At 37.1% G+C, this 23756-nt stretch overlaps 1 protein-coding gene across 4 annotated transcripts in view; it reads left to right on the top strand.

The window, feature by feature from the left end:
- The first annotated feature begins 5578 nt into the window (after positions 1-5578).
- The window catches only part of Unc-115a (Uncoordinated 115a), a 125857-nt gene continuing 107679 nt past the window's right edge, over positions 5579-23756 (top strand). For all 4 annotated transcript variants that reach the window (XM_067762493.1, XM_067762494.1, XM_067762496.1 and 1 more), the window contains exon 1: positions 5579-6330. In XM_067762493.1, the coding sequence (XP_067618594.1) occupies positions 6327-6330 (4 nt within the window). In that variant the 5' untranslated portion in view covers positions 5579-6326. The remainder of the gene's footprint in view (positions 6331-23756) is intronic.

The raw sequence follows: 23756 nt of genomic DNA, 5'->3' as shown, positions 1-23756 counted from the left end.
AGAGGAAGAAGGCGGCCCCCACTCCGCTGGAAGGACCAGGGGAAAACGATTTAAACTCCCTTGGTGTGACCAATTGGCGCCAGTTGGCAGAGAGAAGAAGCGACTGGCGCACCTTGTTGGTCGGCCATAACCGTTTAAACGGTTAAGCGCCAATTAAGTAGGTAAGTAAGCTGGCGCTACTCACAACCAATTCTAGAGCCAGAATAGTATTTATACCAGTAGAGAAAAGTTTTTAGTATTAGTTTATGGGTTGAACGATCAGAGCTTGTACAATTTTTTTATTTCGAGTGGAGTAGTCCACGCTATCACCTTCTGGTACAAAGCCGGGTGCCGGGGAAACGATTTTTGATTCTCGAACGATCGGATCTGTGGATTTAATTCTTATGACTGGTGGGCCTGTTGTTGTATTAACGATAAAGGCACTCCCCAAAGGGTCCTTTGCCGGATATAGATCCGGTATGTTCCGGTAACAAAGCACGGTTAAGGTACTAACCTGACCAACTCAGGAACGATTAAACCTTCTAGGCCACACGTTTTTTGTTCGCCAGACTAAGACTCCAGATTTTAAGAGTGCTACAACTATCAGATCTAGAATCAAGCAGCATAGGTATAAGAAAGTTTCTAGTATTTGCCAAGGAGATGGAGTTATTTTGGTTTTTGATATTGTTTTTCATTTTGGTCGGTTAACCAATTTCTGGTTACCCTATGGACTCTTTCAGTCTATGTGAGGTCCTCACATTCAGGTCAGTTCTACCTAACATATCCTTTCCCAAGCGAGCACGCTACTTCCGCATCTCGCCGGCCGACTGAAATAAGTAACAAATCTCGAAACTGTGTTTTAGGTATTGCAGAAATTATTTTCAACAACTGACAACGGTAAACGTATGAGGGTTAGTATAAAACTCACCCCGAATGTTGAATTTCTTAACAACTTCCCTGTCCAATGAGTTATATGTGACTCACGAGTGCGTATTTAAATAAGTCCATGAGTCACATGTGACTCATTTCTCTATATAGCTAAGAGAAGCTTTCTTGATATGAACGTGTCGTTATATATTTGTGAATTCTATATGAGCGTATATCAACCTAAACTTTAGGAAAATGAAAGAAAGTTTCGAAATTTTTTTCTGATAGTAGCCTTTTATTCGGTAGAAGAAACATGAAATATATAAAAATTAAATACAAAAGAGAATGTTTTTATTCATTTAAATTAATAAAATCAAGCGTGTCTTCCTTTATAGCATTCCATGCAAAAGGCCCTTTTAGACATTATGCACTCAGTATGCACTTTGCTTTCCTAGCCAATTCTCCCTGATTTATCAATTTGATGTAGCACCCAGTGCATCTTTTTCGTACGAGTTTGTTGTTAATATTTCATGGAATTTCTTGCAGGATATGTACAGGAATATTATTTGAAGCTCCTGGGCATTAGAGGAAATTGAAGGCCTTTGAAAAGGTTATATTAAACGATTAATGCTGCTGGTCCTAGAAAATGTAGGACTAGATATTCTTGAGCTTGTAAAACTGTCAACTTAGATCCGTCTACAAATTCGTTGTAAACGCATCCAGTATTGACAATAGCGACTTGAAATAGCAAATCAATTGCTATCTTCTTATACCAAGTTAAACTTTTACGTAACGGAGAATGAAAAGATGCAAGTTGATCCGAAATATCAATCCCTCTTTTTGCCACATTATAGTGAATTAATGGCATCTGCTTTTATATACATCGCCTCTTTTTGTACACACTTTAGACATACTATCTCCATGGCACGTTGATATGATCAGTACGTCACGTTTATCGTGCCATTTTAGTACAGTATATAGATTATCCTTTTGTCTAGCTATTTGGTCGCCTGTCTATAGCTTCGCTTTTACTACCTCCTCTGGCAAATTTCTTTTATTTTTACGTAAAGTGCCAACCAAATCAGTTTTGCGACTTTTTATGTACTCAGACCTTCTAACTGCTGCCACCTTCCATCATAAACCTGGTAGGCCAAGGAGAACTAATTACGGCACATGCTTTGTATATTTTCATGCCATAGCGATTGGATTATACCGGGTTGTAGGTTTTTTAAGCAACTTTCCATGAAACTTCACCATAGATTCATCAACTACTATAATATCAGAAGGTACATATAGGCTGTGAAAATTGTGTATCACCTTATGTATAAGTGGCTCTGGTTTATGAGTTCTTTGTTCTCCAATAACGCCTATTTGGACCTCTGTAAAATGCCAACACCTTAGAATTGAGGATAACCTGTTGCATGTCATATTAATTCTGTGCATAAGGGGATTATAATAAAGCACGTCCAATTTTCAATAGTGCTCGATTGGGGGCTTAGGATTAAGATAAATTCAACTCCTCTCTGCTGACATCTTTCCACTTCGTCATTCGACTAAATTGTGCAGTGCGTACTTCCTTCAATAACTGAGCGTAATTATTAGTGTGAATAACTATTTCTTCAATTGAATCATCAGGTATAAAATAAGAATAGATTTTCTCCAAACTAATTCTTCCTAACACTTGACCTTTATATATCAATTTACCGTTATTATGACTCGAAAACTTATCTGTCATGTAAAGGGGCAATTAATGGTGACATAACTATAAAGCCATAACCAGATAAAACAGCTGATCGAACCTACCTTATGGAAATCAATGTAAACGATTAATGGTGCCATACCATAACGCTAACGCCATAACCATACCATAGCCAACCAATTGGTTTTTAGTTTCTCACCATATCCATAACCTACAAATATTTGAGTTGGTGAATTTAATAATTTTAGTAGATTTTATTCATTGTTTTGGATACGTTATGACTAAGATTCTTATTTTTTGTGTAATATGTTTGTAATTTTTTTCGTTTTCGTAATTTTTAAGAAATTTTCCCGACTTTTAGGTTAAGGCACCATTAATCGATCACATTGGAGATGGTTGTGGATATGGGTATGGTTACGACTATAGCGTTAGGGTTAAGGAAGTTTAATTCACACTTAAATTATTCCGTATGGTCCTATATGTTCAAATGTGACTCATTGAACTTGGTAAACAAAATTGTTTTTGCTACGTGCATGAGTCACATTTGACTCACAAAATAAAATAGCCAAAATAAGGTAACTATATGTCAAATGGGGGAATATTTTGAATAAGGAGCCACGATTTTCAAACTTTTGTTGATTTTTAGGGGTAGAGGGGTCCTAAAAATCACAAAATTATCATCCGAGCTCTAGGAAACTCTTAGTTTATGAAATATAAGCTTTTAAATTTCCAAATTTAGTAAAATTTCAACTTAAGTTCTGCATTTAAATTCGGGTCGCACATGTCGATAGCGGTATCAAAAGACGCGTATTTGTGTCAAGATTCAGAATCCGAAAGCAGAAACCATATTTCTTATCTCGTTTAAAACTTATTCGCGGAAAACACGCCGGTACTATTGTCGCTTTTTTCGTTGTTGCAATTAAACAAACGAAAACAAATGAAGGTGGTGAATAGTGTTGCCAGCTCCACAACAATATCTTTTTATCTTGTTAGAACATTATAAGGTGGTAGCACGTCGACATAAATGCAAACAAACATACACTATCAATGTATTTTGAATTGTAATTCTCTAAATAATTTGAAATTAATGTATTTAATTGGAACAAGTGCAGAATACATACATTTGTCAAAAAAAATAAAAATAAAAAATCGGACTTTATAGAGATTTTTATGCTGATTCCAACGGTAATTCTGCGTAGAACACCTTTCTGCATAGGCGGCCTTCGGCCGCGCTTATAAAAAATAACCCTGGGCTACGCCATGCCAAGTCCGGGTGTGTGGTATAACCGTGGCTACCGCCACGGTGATGTCCTTCTGTGTAGTACACCCTTCTGCGCAGCACCCCAAATAATATTATACTACAAATTATTAAAAGTGTTTTACAAAAACAAAATATATTGATATTGTATGTTTGTTTGCATTTATGTCGACGTGCCACCACCTTATAATGTTCTACCAAGATAAAAAGATATTGTTGCGGAGCTGGCAACACTTCACCACCTTCGTTTGTTTTCGTTTGTTTAATTCATGGTTCAATTATGTACAGGTTGGCTCATCTCATCAGCTGATTTTATTTATGTCATTGCATGGTCGAAAGGATTGTCAAAAGGAGATGGCAAACTCAAAATGAAACCAACCCATTGGCAACATTTTACTTACACATACAAAAACTGCTAAGTTTTATGTTTCCATTCCATACCATTCGCACCAACACCAATACACAGATTTTGACAATTTGAACAGACATATTTTGTTGCTTTACAGATGAGCCAACCTGTATATAGTTGAACCATGGTTTAATTGCAACAACGAAAAAAGCGACAATAGTACCGACGTGTTTTCCGCGAATAAAGCTGGAGACATTGATGCTTTATCGGTAACCGTATCGGTAACCTTTTAACAGCTGATTCTACCAACCTTATGAGAATCAATGCAATCGATTATTGGTTCCGCTAAAGCGCCAAATACACGACACGAACATTTGCGCGAACATTCCCGTTATGTCATGTTTCTGCGACCTTTTCTGTTGTGTATGGTGGTGTTCGTGCGTGTATGGCGAAATAGCTCATAATCGTAGTAATTTCTGAACGGAACAGACGTGCGCGGAAAAGTAAAATGGACAATAAAAAATTTCTTAGTGAATTTATTGAAATATATAAATCTTTGCCATCATTGTGGCAAGTAAAAAGCAAAGATTATTGTAATAGAATTAAAATTAAAATTAATTTTTACGCTTAATTGCCACAGCGAGCAATATTGCTGCAGCACAATTGTTGTCCGTATTCATCGCTGTCTGAAAGAGAACTAATGTTCGCCCAAAAGTTCGTATGGTGTATGGCCAAAGCTGCGAACAAGATTGCGGAATGTTCGCGGAAATGTTCGTGTCGTGTATTTGGCGCTTAAGGTCGTAATCGTATCGTAGCCAACCAATTGGTTTTTGGTTTACCGTCGTAACGATATACAGCTGATTACGTTAGGGATACGACTACAGCGATACGACATACGGCACCAATGACTCCCGTTTAACTTTTAAACGAGATACAAAATATAGTTTCTGCTTTCGGATTCTGAATCTTGACGCAAATACGCGTCTTTTGATACCGCTATCGTCATGTGCGACCCGAATTTTAAGTACACACTTTAAGTTGAAATTTTACTAAATTTGGAAATTAAAAAGCTTATATTTCATAAACTAAGAGTTTCCTAGAGCTGCGGATGATAATTTTGTGATTTTTAGGACCCCCTCTACCCCTACAAATCCACAAAAGTGTGAAAATAGTGGCACCTTATATAAAATCCAACCCGTCAAATGTTTATAAATATAATATTTTATAATATATATTCATATTACTCAGTTAAGCAATACAAAAAAATAGTGGGCGTGGGGCCTTCTCAAAGCGCTTTGTATGGGGACAGGGAAGTTTTTAAAATCGTATTTAGACCACCCTGTGCACTGTAGACCACCCTGTTGCGACCTCAAGATTCACTGCACTTTCAATTTATTGCTACATTCGCTATTCCTAGTGTCGACAATCGGCAGTAAAATATTGTCCATTCGAAATTACAACCATAAGTTTACAATAGTTTTAACAGCGGGCGTGTGAAGTGGTTGAGGTCTTGGTGCGCAAATTTAAGAAATAATTTAATTGTGTCGTTTTCAAATGGTAGCTCATCTCTTTGATTAATGAATAAAAATATGCTTCTATAAGTTTTCGGAAATCTATAAAGTGTAAATTTGTGTGTTTTATCTCGATGTAGTAATTGTATTCGCAAAACTAATGGCCAGTTGATTTTGTGGGGAAAATTTGCATGCAAATTTAAATATTAGAAGTGAATAGGGAAGATAAAGCAATTAGCAGAGGTCTGAGCACCAGCTGTACATATTTAATACAAAAGAAGTTGAAAAGTTGTGCAGGAAAGTGTGAATGGTGCTTGCACAAAAGTATTGAAGACAAAAAATAAAAGGCCAAGGATACAAAAATCTAATTGGAATCGGGCAATTGGTCGATTGGTTTGTCGATAATCGTACATACAAGTACATGTTTGGGAGTGTGTGTATGGTATTATTGAGGGAGTAGTGGTTAAAGAAATTGTCCAATTTGTTCCGTGTTGAGTGCTGAATTCCGTAAAAACGTGAGTATTGGTGCGGTGCTTTTGGACCAACACAGTGGTGCCACAAATAAGAAAATAACAACAACGTGCTGCTATCTTTTGAATTTGTATTAAGTGAAGAGAACTTATAGCCTGCATTTGAGAGCCAGATAAGGGAGCAACACGAAAAATGGGTAAGAAAAGAAAGAGTTTTGTACAAATTCGTGTGATAATTCAACGTTGGATATAAAAGATAGGACTTTTTAAAAATTTGTCTTTAAATTGTTTAAAGAGTATTAAAATAAAATTAGATTTTTTTTAAACATGCGATCATAGATAAACTCTAAACCATTTTAGAGAGGATTATTTAAAATACAATGACGGTCATATGAATAGGTTGAACCAAAAATATATATTGCACACTAACTACAAAAGAGTCATAACTTAAAATTGGTAGTAGTGCAGTTTACGGTACCCACCCTAAAGTTGGGCCAAGATTTTCGAGTGAGGTATCAAAGTACGCGTATTAATCTCGAAAACAATAATCCGAAGGCGGAAAAGAAAAATTTCACGGTTATACCACACACCTGGACTTGGCATGGCGTAGCCCAGTGTTATATTTTATAAGCGCGGCCGAAGGCCGCCATCGCAGAAAGGTGTTCTGCGCAAAAATACTATGGATCCCACGCGTCTTTTGATACCTCACTCGAAAATTTTGGCCCAAATTTCGGTGGGTACCGTAAACTGCATTTTTTAAAATCGATTTTTTCCATAAACTAATTCACAATACACATTTCTAACTGCCCATTAAATTTCGTTGTCATTATTTTCTTCTTTAACTGGAAAATTACCGTTATGCTAGTTTTGGTGTTGATTGCATCGCTTGCGCTGTTTCAATTAATGAATACTATTTTTAGTTGCGTCAATATGCTTAAGAACAAGTGAACAGGTTTTTACGCATAAAGCATATTATTTTAAATTTTAACTATATTGTTGCAAAAACGTTTTAACTTTGTTGTGTATTAATTAAAGTTGTGTCCTTTTATACGTAAAGAGTAAGTACATTTATTTTGAAATGTATGATTGGGAAATGTGCCTTTCTTGATGAAATAATTGTCATATATAATTGTCATAAATAGTCATAATTCCAAATTGCTATATATTTCGTCCGTAAACAAATCATTACAACTAAATTTCGTCAATTAATTTTATTATGAAGGTCTCCTTTGTAAAACTGGTTTTCAGTATAACATTACAGACATTTTCACATAAACCGTTGTTCTTCTCTCCTGAACATTTACATTTTTCAAGTTGTGACTTTTGTAGTTAATGTGCGTTATATTAAACAAAACAAAGAAATATTGAACTTGACAGTAAAGACTCGTCTTTGGTCCAAGATCTCGAATACGAAAGCGGAAAATAAAAATTGGCGAAAGTCTAGAACAGTGGTCGACTGCTAATATGCGTACAAAACGTGGGAGAGGTGTCAAAATACGCGCTTTGATCTCAGGATCGCAAATCACTAAAACAGAAAGTAAAAATTTTGCTTCTGTGATGAGATATTTGCAAACAAAATTGAAACTTTTCATGTGGCTGTTGTATAAAGGTATTTTGCACGGATTTAATATTAATCCCACCCCGTTGGTGCACCGGCCAGGGTAATATTTTTCACAAGCGCGGCTGTGTATTAAAAGTGTCTTGCTGTTCTATAGAAATACGGAAAAAAATAATTTTGCGCTTTTTAAAAGATATTCCCGAACCCCTCCGAAACCGGCGGTGGGATAGTGTGTGCAAAATCCTTTTGTACACAAAACGTTTTCCAGTGTAAATCAACATTACAACAACCGCATGAATATTGCCAACTTCCATTACAAATATCTCCAGCCAGATATGCAATTTTCCTTTCGGCCTCCGGATTATTGTTTTAGAGGTAAATACGCGCCGTTTGATACCCCTCCCAATTTTTTTGTCACGTATTAGCAGTTGATCGCTGTTCTAGACTTACCAATTTTTATTTTCCGTTTTCCGATTCGCGAACCTGGAGCCAAAACGCCTTTTTACCGAAAGAACAGTAAAGTTCACTACTAAATAAATAAATAAATGTAAGGCGCGATAACCTCCGAAGTTATTTTAGGCCGAGCTTCCTTCCGATTTGCGTCGTGCTCCTTTTAATTTTTCCTACAAATTGGCTGAATGGGACCTATGTATATATTTTATGCCGACTTTAAACGGCATCTGCAAGGCAGATGAGCTTTCAAATTGCAGGTATGCCTGTTTAAAGGCTCACTAAAATGAATCAAGGGGTTGTGTAACGCAACCCTTTCAAGGGGATGCCAGCGAAATTTTTAGATTTTCCAACCCCATTGTAAACCTCACCTACCCGTGGGGACTCCTGTTTCTTTAGCAGGCGAATTACTTGGGGTGTAGGTTCTGCATGCTAAATGTGTATGACACATTCATTTTGGTAACAGGATTACTCTCAGGTAGGTTAGGTTGACATATGGGATGCGCAAGCTGTCAATCTATAAAGCTTTTTTTTGCGCTTATAAGCTTTCTGCGCCCTTGACTCCCTGCTTTTGCTCACTGACATATGTCCTGATTTTCTGTAGCAGTTGTCCACTATTCTAATGGTAAGATCAACAGTCAGCGCAAAAAATTTCGACGTGTTGTAACTGTAAAAACATTTAGTGGAGTATAACGGATATGGGCAGTGTTCGATGTTAATGTATATTGTGAAATTCGGAGCTAGATCCTTCTGGTAACCAGCCCATCTGCGACGGGAGGGTTTTTTTTTTTAACCCTTGAAATCTTTGGGCTTGTGGCTTTTGCTCCCTTCTCGCGACCAGCATACTGGAGATCATCGAGTTGTAAATCTTATCCGTTAACCCTAACCCAAATGTTTATCAATTTACTTTCAAGTAGGGATGTGCTATGAAAACAGCAGGCGAGTGTTGAAAAATTTTCCTTACTCGCCGCTTACTGCGTGCAAAGGTGCATCAACTTTTCGAACAACTCTTTCTCAGATATTCCAAAACGGATATATCTATTTTCTTCGCCGAAAAAGGATGTAGATCAATTTCAGTCCAAAGTTCTAGTAGTTGGCATGAGTGATTCTGCCTTATAATTCGCGCCGAAACCAGAAGAAGTCCAAAAAATCTACATTAATACCTTTTGCGGCTTTAGCAAATGATTATTGTGCGACCCAAAATATGTGTATATTACAATTTTTTTGGAGGAAAAATTCCTACCAAAAAATATGTATATATATATGCAGGGAACTATATGGTCTCAGTAACCAGGTACATAATAAATAAATTAATAAATATACACCAGTAATTCTCATCCAAGCAGATATTAGAGCATACCGATAATCTTGATAGTAAAACATCGATGACATCTTCAATAAGCTTCAGACCTTGTAAATCCAAGTTCCCTGTCCTTGAAGTGCTCATGATACTGATGTGGTGCATTGTCTCTGCCAGGATTTTTTATTGCCTAAGTTACTGTTTCGATACGATTTTTCTTTGAAAATCGACAGCGGTAATTGTGGTATATTTTCAAATTCTTATACACTTTCTGAAGCGAGCTCACAACTATGGTTAGTGCCTGAGCGTACTTTCCCACAGTGAAGGATAATCAGCAAAATATATTTAAATTTAGCCAAATATGTGTGCTCATAACTTATTTAATACTTTATTGCAAACTAATTAACATAAACTAAAAGGTTTCCCGTAATAATAAAAACCAATTCGATTTTTCTTGTTTATTCAAAATTTCGTTGGATATTGATCTAGCGCACTTCACTAGATCATTAGGAAAAATTAAATATTTTTAACAGATGGTGTGAAATACATCAGTAATACTAATTATCGGAGTAACTAGACCCTTTAAAAAATGCTTATTTGAAATGACAAAAACCGAAGTAAATAAAAATTTAATTAGGTCTCCATACATCTTAATATCTTCATAAATAAATTGTATTGATATGGTAAGAGCTATAAAAACCTGCCTTTAAAGGCATCCACTCATCGATCTTTGAACTCAAAATCCATTTATAATACTACGCTTTGGCTTTGTGCAAACACCGTGTTTGCCAATTTCGACCGACTGCCAAAACACGTTTAAAAATATTGGAAGAGGTATCGAGAGTCGCAGTTTAACCTCGGTATCAATAACCAGAAAGCGGAAATCAAAAATTTAATTTCTGTCAAGAAATATTGTGCAATATTTGCAGACTACTGCAAGTTCTTAACTTGTAATCAATCGTGATTCTCTAATTGGTCTTAAATGTAAGATTCCAATAATGCAGAATTTTCATGAAAAGTAAAACCAAAGTTCCAGCCAGCTTAAAAGACCCTAGAAAAGCGACATCAAGGTTTTTAGAAAAAGGGTTTTTTCAGTTAAAAAATTCCTAAGCGGGGTTCGCCCATTGGCAGTGGTTTGGCAAACACTCCAAGTGTATATCTGCCATGAAGAAATTCTTAGCGAAAGTAGAGCATATGCAGTTCCGAGTCGTCATAAAACATGTAGGTCGTCCTTAATCTCTTAGAACATATATTACACCTAGTTTTTTTATATTAGCCGTGTTTTTTTACACGCATATACGTTATGTTTCCGCGTAAAAAAACGCTTATCCTCACTTAGATAATGCTCAGGAGACCCATCTAGCGGCAAGTAGCTACACAACATGGTGTACCGAAAAGCGCAGACACAAACCTTTGGTGGTCATAGTGTGTAACATATAGCTGAATCGGTTGCGATGAATGTGTGTGTCCACTATTCATTTGTAGAGGAGATACATAGAATTAGTGTAGAGGTGAAACATAGACACATATTTCAGTTGCATCTGCGTCCAATGCGTTGTTGTTGTTGTTGTAGCGATAAGGACACTCTCCGAAGGCCTTGGAGAGTGTTATCGAGTTGATGGCCCTGGATGCAGATCCGGCACGTTCCGGTACCAAGCCCGACCATCTCGGAACCGATTTGTTATGCGACCTTCTAGGCCATACCGCCCTCCCACCCCCTAGATCCATGAGGAGTTTAGGGTCGCCAGGGCCTCGGATGTTAATGAAACAGGATTCGCCACGGATAGGTGAGGTTAACAATTGGGTTTGGAGAAGCTATGTATAGCGCTGGCAACCTGAAAAAGCTGCGCTACACAAACCCCTTGAATCCGGTATTTTAGTCGCCTCTTACGTCAGACATACCTACCGCGGGTATATTCTAACCCCCTAACCCGCTGGGGAGGCGTATAATGCGTATTGAAATTTAGTACTACTAATTTTATGCGCTGCAATTTCAGAGGAGTAGATAAAGTTTGACACAAACGCCCCGATTCTGAGCGTTACCGGTAAAATAGTACCCAGAACATTATGTAACCGAATATTGTTACCAGTTCTTTTATCCGCGACCCTGGCCCAAGTGGTAACACTGTCATCACCGAAAAACTCACCAGTGTCTGTGGATAAATTTGGAAGGTAGTTTTCTTCGCTTTCACGGTTGCCACTTTGGTCCATTTGGACCAAAAATTGGCCCTTCCAACCGCATTTGGGCCGCTGGTCCCTTTTCTTCAATTTTGGTCCTTTTTAGGCAGTAGTCACGATTGGTACTTTTCTTTCTTTTTCACCCAGCTCAATGAGTTCAAGGAGTTCCTGGACTATTGTGGTGTTAAGCCACGCAAGGTAATTGAAAACTAAGTATCTTGGCACAAGAAATATTTCAACTCGAAGACAGAAGGAAGCAAATGCAAACGAGATTTGATTTCGGAAGAAATGTTTTGTATAAAATTATTCCCGTAGGTGCTAGCTCAAGGGTTCCTCGGATCAAAACTAACTCTTACTGAATCTAGGCTCTGATATGAAGTTTAAACGTTAAGGGAAAAGTAAGCATCTATAAAAATAGTACTAACAAAATCGCCTAGTTTCATTTATGATTTACTGAGTTTTCCACATACATACATAGTTCGGCAACACAAGAACGCAAATTTTGAACATTTTCTTACTAAAACGTAACTGCAATATACATTTTATTTCATTGCAATCAACAGCATAATGCTAGAACCAAGAGCTGTGTGACCAAAACGGGGTTCACAACGTTTGGTTCGTGAAAGACATAGACTTATCCTATGTAAAAATATAGACGCATTTTTGGTTGCATGCACATATATTTGTTTGTTCAGCTTGAATTAAAGGAAAGTGTTCACTATGTTTATTAAATTTTATTTGGAAACATACTAAAATTTTGTATTTTATACTAATAAAATAAAACAAATATTTGGTCCTTTTTCGATGAATTTTGGTCCCAAATGAAAACATGGTGTGGCAACCGTGTTCGCTTTACCGAAAATGTCTCACTTGTAGATAGGAGGTTAACGAATAAACGGGACGATGTGTGTATGCATATTATGCATGATAAGTTTCTACATAGGTATATTGTAATTTATTTTGTGAAAGTACATAATGTAAACAAATATGTATAGCAAGAGGCAACACTTTTTTACTATTATCTTTACTTATTTGCGCTTACAATTCTTTATTTTTCAGTTTTCCTTTTTCTAAACAACATCTGTTATTTTGATGTAACCACCTACTTTTGTGGGTAAAAAATTATCCGACTACTTTCGCGGGTAGAATACCAAAAGGGTGTAAAAGTTGCCTCATGATTTCGTTATCGTGGTGAAGAATGTTGTTATCACACTAGAATCGGGGCGTTAGCAGTCCATATAAAGTTTAACCGTAAACGTCTATAGATGTAAAAAAAAACACAGCTATTATAGTTCTCAATAAATACTGTAGAATATTGTGTACCTATACACTTGAGCTGTAGTGTATATTCCCATATTGAGTTTTGCTCTCTTGCACACGCATGCATACAACAAAGTCCACTCCCTATTTTATTTTGCGCTTTATGCCATTTTTCATGGTTTGCCTTCCTTTTGTACGCATTGCTGTGTTGAGGATGAATCCAATTGGATGTGAATGTTCGAAAATTCGAAGTATGATATCACCGCTTATAGCACACAATGATTCTAGTTGCTTGGTAATATACCTCATACCAACTGTTATCGTTGTACAATTTCCAATTAAATTTTTATGCTCACCTCATTGCTTCCCAAAATAATACTATGCCCATATTTGATGTTTGCGAGTTCTCTTCTTTTACTACGAGTCACGCATTTTACCGTTGGATGTATTTTGTGTTGTATTTATTGGCAATGATATACAACTCGCGCTCATAGATTCATTCAATATTTACTGTTTATAGATATGTAATTTCTTTTTTTAGAATTAGTGAATTATTTAATTGACTGCGTAATGATTATGAGCGTTTTTATATGCACCTATCTACATACTCGTTCATAATATGTACATTAGGGTGGTCCTTATAAATGAAATTACCGACTTTTTCATGTCTGACTACTTCTGACTAATGTCAAGGACAAAAATGTCAAAAAAATATTTGTCCCGATTTGAAATGATTGAGGGGTGCCGCACCAGGGGTCAGTGTAAGACTTCTCTATGGAGACACAAAAAAATTAAATTAGATTTTTCGTTTTCTAATGCCCAAAATTGATTATATTTTAAGGAATTTAGAGAAATTCTGCTTATTCGCAACCTTCTGCTAACGTTCGAATCGCTAAACTGTTGAATAAATCACTCCAATATTCTGTATTGCAAAATGGTCTTTATTAGACTACGTTGGGAGTAGTACAATTATACTTCACAATTAAACTTCACTTCGCAACTGATAGCGTGTTTAAATCGAACTGATTACTGACTACTTGCTCTGCTTTTATACTCTCTGTTGCCGTGTCCGCATATTTCTCCAAATGTCTAGACGTTTCTTCTTCTAGAATCTTCTACTTGGTTACCAGCTATATGTGTGTGTATTTGTAGTTTATAGCCTCTCACATAGGCATATGCGTGTGTATATGTGAGTACTACTTCGGCTGATGATTACATGTGTTTATGAGTATCTCCGTTGCCTTGTATGAATGTGTGTAGATGATGATTGATTTGTTTATGTAGCTTGCTTTAATGTTTTTGTTGTTGTGTATTTAATTAGTGATGTGAAAATTCGCCACAATATTATACCTAGTAGGCGGTATACATATGGTATATATAAATTTTGGTCCTGATTGGAACGGCAAACTTTCATGAATTGCTAAGGATCGCAACGTCGTGGGATATAAATTTGAAATTTGTTTTAAAAAATACAAAACGATGGGCGGATTTTATAAAAAATATCAAGATTTAACCGTAATAGTATGTGGCCGGAGATCAAGAACCGAAAGTTATTTTGTAAAAAGTCCAGCCGGCGGATGAAAATTTGTATATATTTAAAATAAAAGTCTCATGATAAAAATCCCCAGCGGGTTAGGTGGCTAAGAATATTCCCCGCGGAAGGTATGCCTGTCGTAAGAGGCAACCCAATTGTCAACCTCACTTACCCGTGGCGAATCCTGTTTCTTTCTACGGATCGTAAACAACTTTTTCATTTTAAATTTTTCTTTACATATTTGGTTTTGTTTTGGCAGTTGTTGGTTAGCTATTCAAAATAGAAAAAAAAATTAACTAAGTGTTTTGATGTTGCGTATAACATAGTCGTATATTTTGTTAGTGTATTGTAAAAAAAATTATTTATTTATTGTAAAAAAAATTTTGTGTAGCTTGCAATGCAACGATGCTAGACCATTTGCACAAAATCCGGAACTCGCTTAGTAAAAAAAAAGGTTTTACAATTCTTACATCTATACTTTTTTCGTTTCTGAGTCTTTATAACGTAATCTGCACTTAAACAGCAATGCAACACGCCTTACTCATTAACAACCGGGACCAAAATGTATAATATAGTGTGGCGAATTTTAGCAACACTAAGCTGTTAGTAAATAAAGACACAACAACAATAAAGGAAGCTGCTACTCTTATGTACATAAACCGTAAACAAATCAATCATCATTTACACACATACATGCAAGGCAACGAAGATATACCACAAACACATGTAGTCATCAGCCTTACTCACACATACACCGGCATATGGCTATAAGATACACATAAACTACAAACATATGTACATGTATATAGAAATTACCAAGTAGGAGATACAACTATTCTAGAAGGCGAAACGTCTAGACCGTAGTAGGAATATGCAGACAAGACAACAGAGAGTATAAAAGCAGCGCAAGCTGAGGCATGACTAATCAGTTTTATTTAAATACGCTGTTGTGAAGTACGTGGTATTGAAGTATAATTGTACTGCTCCCAAGTAGACTAAATAAAGACCATATTGCATTACTGAATATTGGAGTGATTTATTCAACAGTTTAGCAATACGAACAGTAGCAGACGGTTTCAAATAATCGAAATTTCCCTAAATTCGTTACAATAGTTTTTATAATTATAGTTTTTTGAGTCTCCTTAGAGTAAACTTAAATTTGATCCATGTGCGACACCCCTTAACCGTCTCTTATCGGGAACAAAATTTATATGTGATATTCTTGACCTTCTTGGAAGCGTGATTAAGCTGCAGTTGCGTCAATATATGTATATATTGATAATACGGCGGCGATTAAATCAATAATCTCACACAGTACTTCATCAAGAAGTGTCCTAGAATGCAAAAAAGCATTGGAGAAAAGTCGGTCAGGCCGAACCATACATCTATACTGGGTTACCGGCCACAAAGGGATAGAAGGTAAGGAAAAGGCTGATGAGTTGGCAAAGAAGGTTTCAACACTAGCTAAAACGACAATAGAAGGAATTACAAAGTGGCTCATATCTCTGAAAAAAAAAGAGAGAAGACTTAACGCTCACGATGGGCATACTAACTGGACATTGCCTTCTGGCGCGTTACTTGCTTATAAGCTAGGCCTCGTCAGTAATAGCAGGTTTAGGAAGTGCGATCTGCAGGAAGAATTGGTTGAGCACGTTCTATGTTCGTGTCCTGCGCTCGCCTGGTCAAGGCTCCAGTTATTAGTGGCGACAGAGTTGTCAGTTCTCGGTGCAGCAGTTAATCTAGGTCCTAGAAAACTTCTAGTATTTGCCAGAAGGACGGAGTTATTCTATAGCATAAGTCCTGGCATCTGATTGGTGTTCTTCTGTTTGATCTTCAAACAAATTCTGGTAACACTATGGATACATTCAGTCTATGTGAGGTCTTTATTGACGGGCCAGTCAAACCTAACCTAACATTGACCGTGGTATTACCTTTTGAAGAGGTTTATTTGATTAGTATTGAACACCCTAATGTACATGGGCATAATTCGTTTTCTGTGAACACACAGAGCCATGCATTTGATTGCATTTTTTGATGATTTCCTAGTGAGTTGGTTAAATTTTGTTTAAAATAGTAAATGCAAAAGGCTGGTATAAATGTACACACATGCACAAGTAATTAAAATCAGCGGAAGGGCGGTGAAAAGGTATGTATGTGTATATACATATACGTACTTACTTACATATATAGACATAAATGCATGCATTCATAGCTAAAATAAAATAAGCAGAAGGGATATGACCTAGTGACCAAACCCCAATATTTTGTTTATATGTATGGACTTATGTACATACCCGGCGAAAACAGCAAATACCATAGTCTTTGAACTGTTGGTGATGGAACTAAGAGGAGAGGAAGGCATAACTACTGAAAATCTGGTCGACGGTAGATTTATCAGGTCTTAAGCCGCGCTGATAAGGTTCAATCAGTCGATTCACGGTGGGCTTCAACTTTTCTCACAATACGTTTGACAGGTATTTATATGCGATACTAATAAGGTTGATTCGGCGATTGTTGGTGCAGTTTGCAAGATCCCCCTTCTTGTGGACTTAGCAAAGAACATAAAGATTCCAAACGTCAGGCATGCACTCGTCCGACCCTATCTTGCAAAGAGGCTGATGCATGCGCCTAACCAACTCCTCGCTTATTTGAATAGCTTCAGAGGCTATCCATCCTTGTTGATTTTTAATCGGCCTCCACGGCTGAAATTTCTGACCGTAGGGCTAAAACACCTTTGTCTACCCTAGCGTTAAGGTCGCCAATCGCAACCTTTATACCATGGCCTTCTCAACCATCGGTGGATAAGCGCAAGTGAATGATATATTAAACAATTTTGATTTTATGCGCATAGCGGCGAGCCGTTCGTCCACATGTGTGAACGACAGTACTTGGCGACGATGTCTCTCCCCCACCACGAATCCGCCACTGTGCTTATTTTCATGACCACTCCAGTAAATGCCACAACTTTTAATTTTCTTTTTCCTTGCTTCGTCCATCACATCTCTTGGATGGCAGGGACGACAACAACAAGCCGGGCATATTCTAAGTACATGGCCTTAAATCATAGTCCTTTTCGTTTGATGCTAATGTCGGGCGTACGATTAGATTTCATGACCTAGCCAGCTAAGCCTTTGTGCTTTTATTCGCTTCCTTTAGCACTTTATTAAGTTTCCTTCCACCCTCACCATCGGGCTAACGATAGGGACCATAAATCTGCTGGACATTTTTTCTCTACATTATTGGCTCAAACTATTGTTGAAGGAAAACTCGAATTGGCAGTGGAAGGTGACCAGAACAGATATCGAGTTGCACGTCACAAGACACAAGCTTCAATCTAAGCATTTTCATACCATTATGAGAGAAGAACCTGTCAGCCTCGGTTCAGTGTTTCTTTGCGGTTCTGTAGAGTAATTAAGATTTCGTCAAGTCAAGTGCAACTTCTTTTGTTATGACTGGACTATATTTCAGCTCGATGGACGTATGTTGGGAGGACAGCAAATGAGCTTTCTGTGAATTGTAAGAGTCGTCCCAGTTGAGATAGCGATGCACGACATTGTGTATGGGCCGGTTCCATTTTGTAAGGCACTGTCAATTTGGAACCCGAAAGCCTCAAGGTACAAACATATTGACATTTCCCCACAAAGTAACGTGAACATTATTTGTAGGGCAATAAATGGGCTTTACTTTGAGCAACCACACAAAAAATCGAAACCGGCCAGTAATGCCAAAAACTTGCAAAAAACTAATAAATCAATCGATTTGCAGAATAAAATGCCTCGTGAATCATCCAAACTTTTTTTGGGAGTAGAAACTTGGACGTAATATTTTTCGAAGGTAATCTCAAGAAAGAAAGCGAAGTTTCGTGACGGCCATTCATAGCTGTCCTAGTACTTTTTACCCGTAGAAGAAAACTATCCATGCCAGAACCATGCAAAATACCTAGCGGATACACTGGACAAAACCCTCTGGAGCTCATCTACATGCTACCTTAAAAAAGTAACAACAGTTTGTAGTAGTAGTTTGTATTAGCATACATAAAGGGTGCTATGGGGACGTCCCCTACTGATGCACTTAGTGCCTTAGAGGTAATAACTTCCTACCCTATTCAAATAGAGAAAGAGGCAATACCTGCTGCCCTAAGCTCACAAAATATCTCTGTGCTACAGAGCGGAAACATGACAGGGTATATGAAACAAAAAAGAAAATGCATAGGATATCTCGTTAAGCAGCTACGTGATGCAATGGCCCCTACGCTTAGAATCTCACGAAATTTTGAGGTGTCCATTAAGGGCAGAACTCTTGGAAACAGGGAATCCATCTGACTCAACAGTCTTCTTCGCGGATGGATCAAAATTTGATAATGGAAAAATGAGAGCAGGCCTCTGGGCCGAACTTCAAGAAATCGATACCAATGAGATATTAACCCAATATTTTTTAGATTGAAATCCATGCAATAAGAGTTTGCCGTAGAGAATGTCTACGAAAAGGCGAGGAGTATCCTCATTACGTCAGACAGCCAGGCAGCCTTACGTGCCTTGCATTCCTACACAATCACTTCTAAGCTAGCGGAAGAATTCATTGGAGTCCTAAATGATCTGAGCGCCAAAAGGAAGGTTTTGTTAGGATGGATTACCAAGCATCAGGGACATGAAGGTAAAGAACAGGCAGAGTACCTAGCCCAGCAGAGTAGTTTAGCAGCAATCCATGGTCCAGTGCACTACTATGGACACAAAAAGGCACATACAAGGAAAACGATAAGTAACTGGTAAACAACACAGTTCAGGCGACAATGAATTGAATGCCCAAGGTAGGCTAGATTGTTTATACTCCCAGCTAAGTGAGTATCAGTATAAGTCTAAACAGAGAGGACCTACGAACTCTCACTGGGTATTATACGGGACAATGTAGTCTACGATATCACCTAAGTAAGTTAAGTCTAACCGATACCCAAATATATATGTAGCTTTTGTTAGATGGAGAATGAAATTCTCTGCGAATGTGTCGCTCTAGCAAGGCGGAGGCTCGCTCATCTAGGTGGCGTGGCTAAAACCGTTCATATTGCGGTCCCTGCTCTCCCACAGTCAATTTACCCTATAATAACAATATTTCCAACAACTTTCGTCGATATTGGAGACGTCAAGTACTTGGATTAGAAACATTTGACATGAAAAGCTTCATATGTATTGTAACAAATTTAGTGAAACTCCGCTTATTTTACACCTTTTACTAACGTTCGTATCGCTAAATTGTTGAATAAATAACTCCGATATTCAATAATGCAAAATGGTCTTTATTAGACTACTTTGAAAGTACTTCACAATAACACTTATAATTCGCAACCAATGGCATGCTTAAATCAAACTGATACTGACTACTCAGCTTTCGCTGCTTTTATACTCTCTGTTGTCTCGTCCACCCATTTCTTCTAAGGTCTAGTAACTTCTCGTAGTTACTTTGTAGTTTATAGTCCCTCGCATAGCCATATGCGTGTGTATATGTGAGTACTACTTCGGCTGATGATTACATCTGTATGTGAGTTATCTCTTCGTTGCCTTGTATATATTTGGTAAGTGATGATTAATGTGTTTATGTAGCTTGCTTTAAAGTTTTTGTTGTTGTGTATTTATTTAGTGATGTGAAGATTCGCCGCAGTATGCATATTTTTTCTTAACAAATCTTTAATCAAAATTTGCTCGAAAGAAAATGATTGGAAAGTACAACATCTGCTGAGCCTGCTACTATAAACAAAAGTAAATGTCCAATATAATTTATGCTGAATTGTGTCGTTACTCATAGATTTGCAAAATGAAGTGATTGAAAATGTAATAAGTATGTTCATTGTGAATGTGGGTCACCTGCACTTGACTCTCTGCCAGTTAGTTCAATTGAATTTAATTTAAATTTCCTTGTTGCTTCTTCGACAGAGTGGCACTCCTCTCCGTTATTTCGGTTTTTTGTTTCATTTTTTTTATTTCTATCCATTTACTTTCCCACATTGCCGCATCGTTAGCACAAACTACTTGACTACAAATTTATATACATCCCTGCAGTCAAACCAACTAGATGTATACTAGATGAATACTAGTTTGCCAAAAATCCCAACTAGTATGAGTTCTGTAATTTTTTCATATTAGCAACTGGTATTTTTAACATGGCGATGTCCTACGAAATATCAATTGCCAGTCTCTGCATCAGCATCATACCAATTGACAAACTAGTCATTATATACACCAACATCGTACCAGATGCCTACTAGTCAGCATACTCATCAGGGTCATACCAATTAACATGCTAGTCAGCCTTTGCACCAGCATTATACGAGATGGCATACTAGTTATTATATACATCAATATCATACCAACTGACATACTAGTTAGTGTATTCAACATCAACATACCAGTTGGCATACTACTCAGTCTGTGCATCATTGTAATACCAGTTGACATACTATTCGATATTTGCATCAGCATCCTACTAGTTAATACACTATCCCTAGTTGGGTTGAAAAATTACTTGAAAATTGATAAATTAGCTCAAATTCATTTTATTCATTATATTTTTTTTTTATTTATTTATAAAAAGTATGTATATTAGACTGGGTCGATTTAAAAAATAGGAAAAAATAGTTCCACTACGCATACGCAAAAAAATAGTTTTCGATCCTGCGAAAAAAAAAATTGCGAAAGGGTAAATTTTTCGACCAAAACACTCCCCAAAACCCGAAAAAAAATTTTTTTTTGGTCAAAAAACTGATACCGCCAAAGTTTTTACAAGTTTTTGGAAAAAAAAAAAAAATGTGTTTTGAGTTTTGGGGAGTGTTTTGGTCGAAAAAATTACCCTTTCGCCATTATTTTTTTCACAGGCTCGAAAATTATTTTTTTGGGTATGCGTAGTGGAACTTTTTTTTCTTGAGCCCAAATCCTATTGAAAAATCGATGGCGCGATATTGGTTAACTTTCGTCCATACAAATCGACCCAAGTTAATATACATACATACATATGTATATCACTTTAAAATTTATCACTTCAATATATTATACTTAATATATTTTTTTTAATGTATTTTTTATTTTTTTTTTTACATTATACTTTGGAATAAATTTTGATGTGACGCAATCTCAATACACAGGGCTAAGTTTATGGGCTCACCATGGTCAGAACATTCCCACATTAAATCCCTCAAGCCAAGAGAACGGCTAGAGTTCATCAAGGAAGTCGGCTTGGATGATGTGCTGTGAAGGAGGTGAGGGCACAATAGACCAATGGTCGCTGTGCAATCTTCAATAAATTATCTATCTATCTAACGGAGAAGGACGTACCAGTCGTGGTTGACTACGTCAAAACAGGCCAAGCTGCACTAGCACCATCCTATGATTAGTGTTAATGGAGTTCAGAACGGTGGTAGTGTATGCACTTTACGGAAGTCATGCTGATGGCTGGATAACCGAAGAATTTCATTTAATTGAGGGAATCGGAACGGCTTAAAATGTTTTCGTTACTGACCAAAGGCATAATATCGTTAGGTACTGGTTGGGTTTCCGGTCTTTGGTAGTGGTTTTATCCTTGCCATTCTCCGTTATTCTGGAATGGCAAAGGCTTTTAACGCCAAGTAGAAAAATTTGCTAGGCTGCTGATGCCCTCATGGCCAAGTTGTTTTGGCATCGGCATAGGTTATCCGTCTGGGACTATTGAAATGGAAGGCTTGGCGTTTTCGATATATTTAACCTCTGTTGAGGTAACGGTGAGGGTCGACTCGTCATGCTTGTGTTTATGTGCCCGTTGATTTGGACGATATCTAGCATTGTCAATTGAAGTATGGATTGCAAACTGGCTACAGAAAGCACTCGCGCATTTCCTCGAGTCCGACAGACGAAATTCTAGTCGAATAAATTATTCAAATACTAACTACTATGAATAACACCACAAAATCATAGTCAATGAACCATTCTAAAACTGACAAGTATGATGAACGCCACAAAATTATAGTCAAATAACTACTCATACACTAACTGGTATGAATAACCGCACAAAATTCTAGTCAATGGACTAGAATGTTTGCTGACTACTTTGGCTTTTGACTGCAGGGATGGATTAAGTGGCGTCAGTGGTACTCGAATATAAAGCGAATGTTGTGACTATTGGGAACTGTGGCAACAGTCGCAAGCACCAAACAGCAAGTAAAACCTAGTAAGCAGCAATAAAAAAATGTCAAATAGAAAATGAATAACATAATAGTCTAAAGAGTGTTGAGTAGCTGTGGGGTAGAGTGCAGTGAAGGAATTGTGTGGGAGCTGTTCATTAGGGCGTGCACACAATTGGCTTCCATATGCTATGCACATATACATACGTATGTATATTTACATATCAAAATACGTATATGCCTTGTCTTTAGCATATGTTGTTGTCCCATTGCCTGCCACAAAACAGACACAACTTTTTCGCTTCGAGCGCTCAGCTTTGTTGATCATCGAGGGAATGGCGTTGACCTTTTTACATTTGATACATTTTTAAAACATTTTTTAGCATTACAAACATTTAAAGTTATGTACATATGTATTTATATTCATATGTACAAATGTATCTATATATATAAAGTATGATGTACGTACATACATAAAGTGTAATAGTGCATAATGTGGGAGTTATGGACATGTAATGAGTGTAACAATGTCAATTCTAACTAATTCATTAAAGTTGTTTAAGATATCTTGCAGTGATGTGCAACATACGAAGAACCATTTGTTCTTCACTGAATACAAGCAATATTTGAAGAAATTTAAAAATTTGGATAAGCTTCTGAATACCAACTATATTCATACAATCGAGTCTAATATTAAATTGAATCCGAAAACATTTTGGAGCTATATCAAGTCCAAAAAAGGTTGCTCCAGTATACCGTCTGGAGTCTTCCTTGATTGCCACTCAGCGCGAACACCATGTGATATAGCCAACTTATTTGCGGAGTTTTTTAAGTCAAATTTTGCTGCCGACGATAGTTATATATCGTTTGATGTCTACGAATCTTAACACTGCTCCAAACTTTGGTGCCCTCTGTCTCTCTTCTGATGATATTAGTAATGCTATTCTCAAACTTAAATCTTCGTCTCAAACAGACGTTGATGGGATTTCTTCAGTCCTGTTAAAAAACTGCCCGACTCTAGTTTTTCCTTTAAGAATAATTTTTAATAAATCTCTATCGTCCGGTACGTTCACTGACGAGTGGAAGCTCGCCTCTTTTACCCCCATCTTTAAAAGTGGCAACAAAAATGATGTGCGTAATTACAGACCTATATCAAAGCTTTCTACCATTTCCAAAATTTTTGAGCATGCTGTTAATGCCAAG

Source organism: Eurosta solidaginis, chromosome 1, assembly GCF_040869045.1.
Source record: "Eurosta solidaginis isolate ZX-2024a chromosome 1, ASM4086904v1, whole genome shotgun sequence".
NCBI classification, from domain to species: domain Eukaryota; kingdom Metazoa; phylum Arthropoda; class Insecta; order Diptera; family Tephritidae; genus Eurosta; species Eurosta solidaginis.
This window is presented reverse-complemented; position numbering and strand designations above follow the sequence as displayed.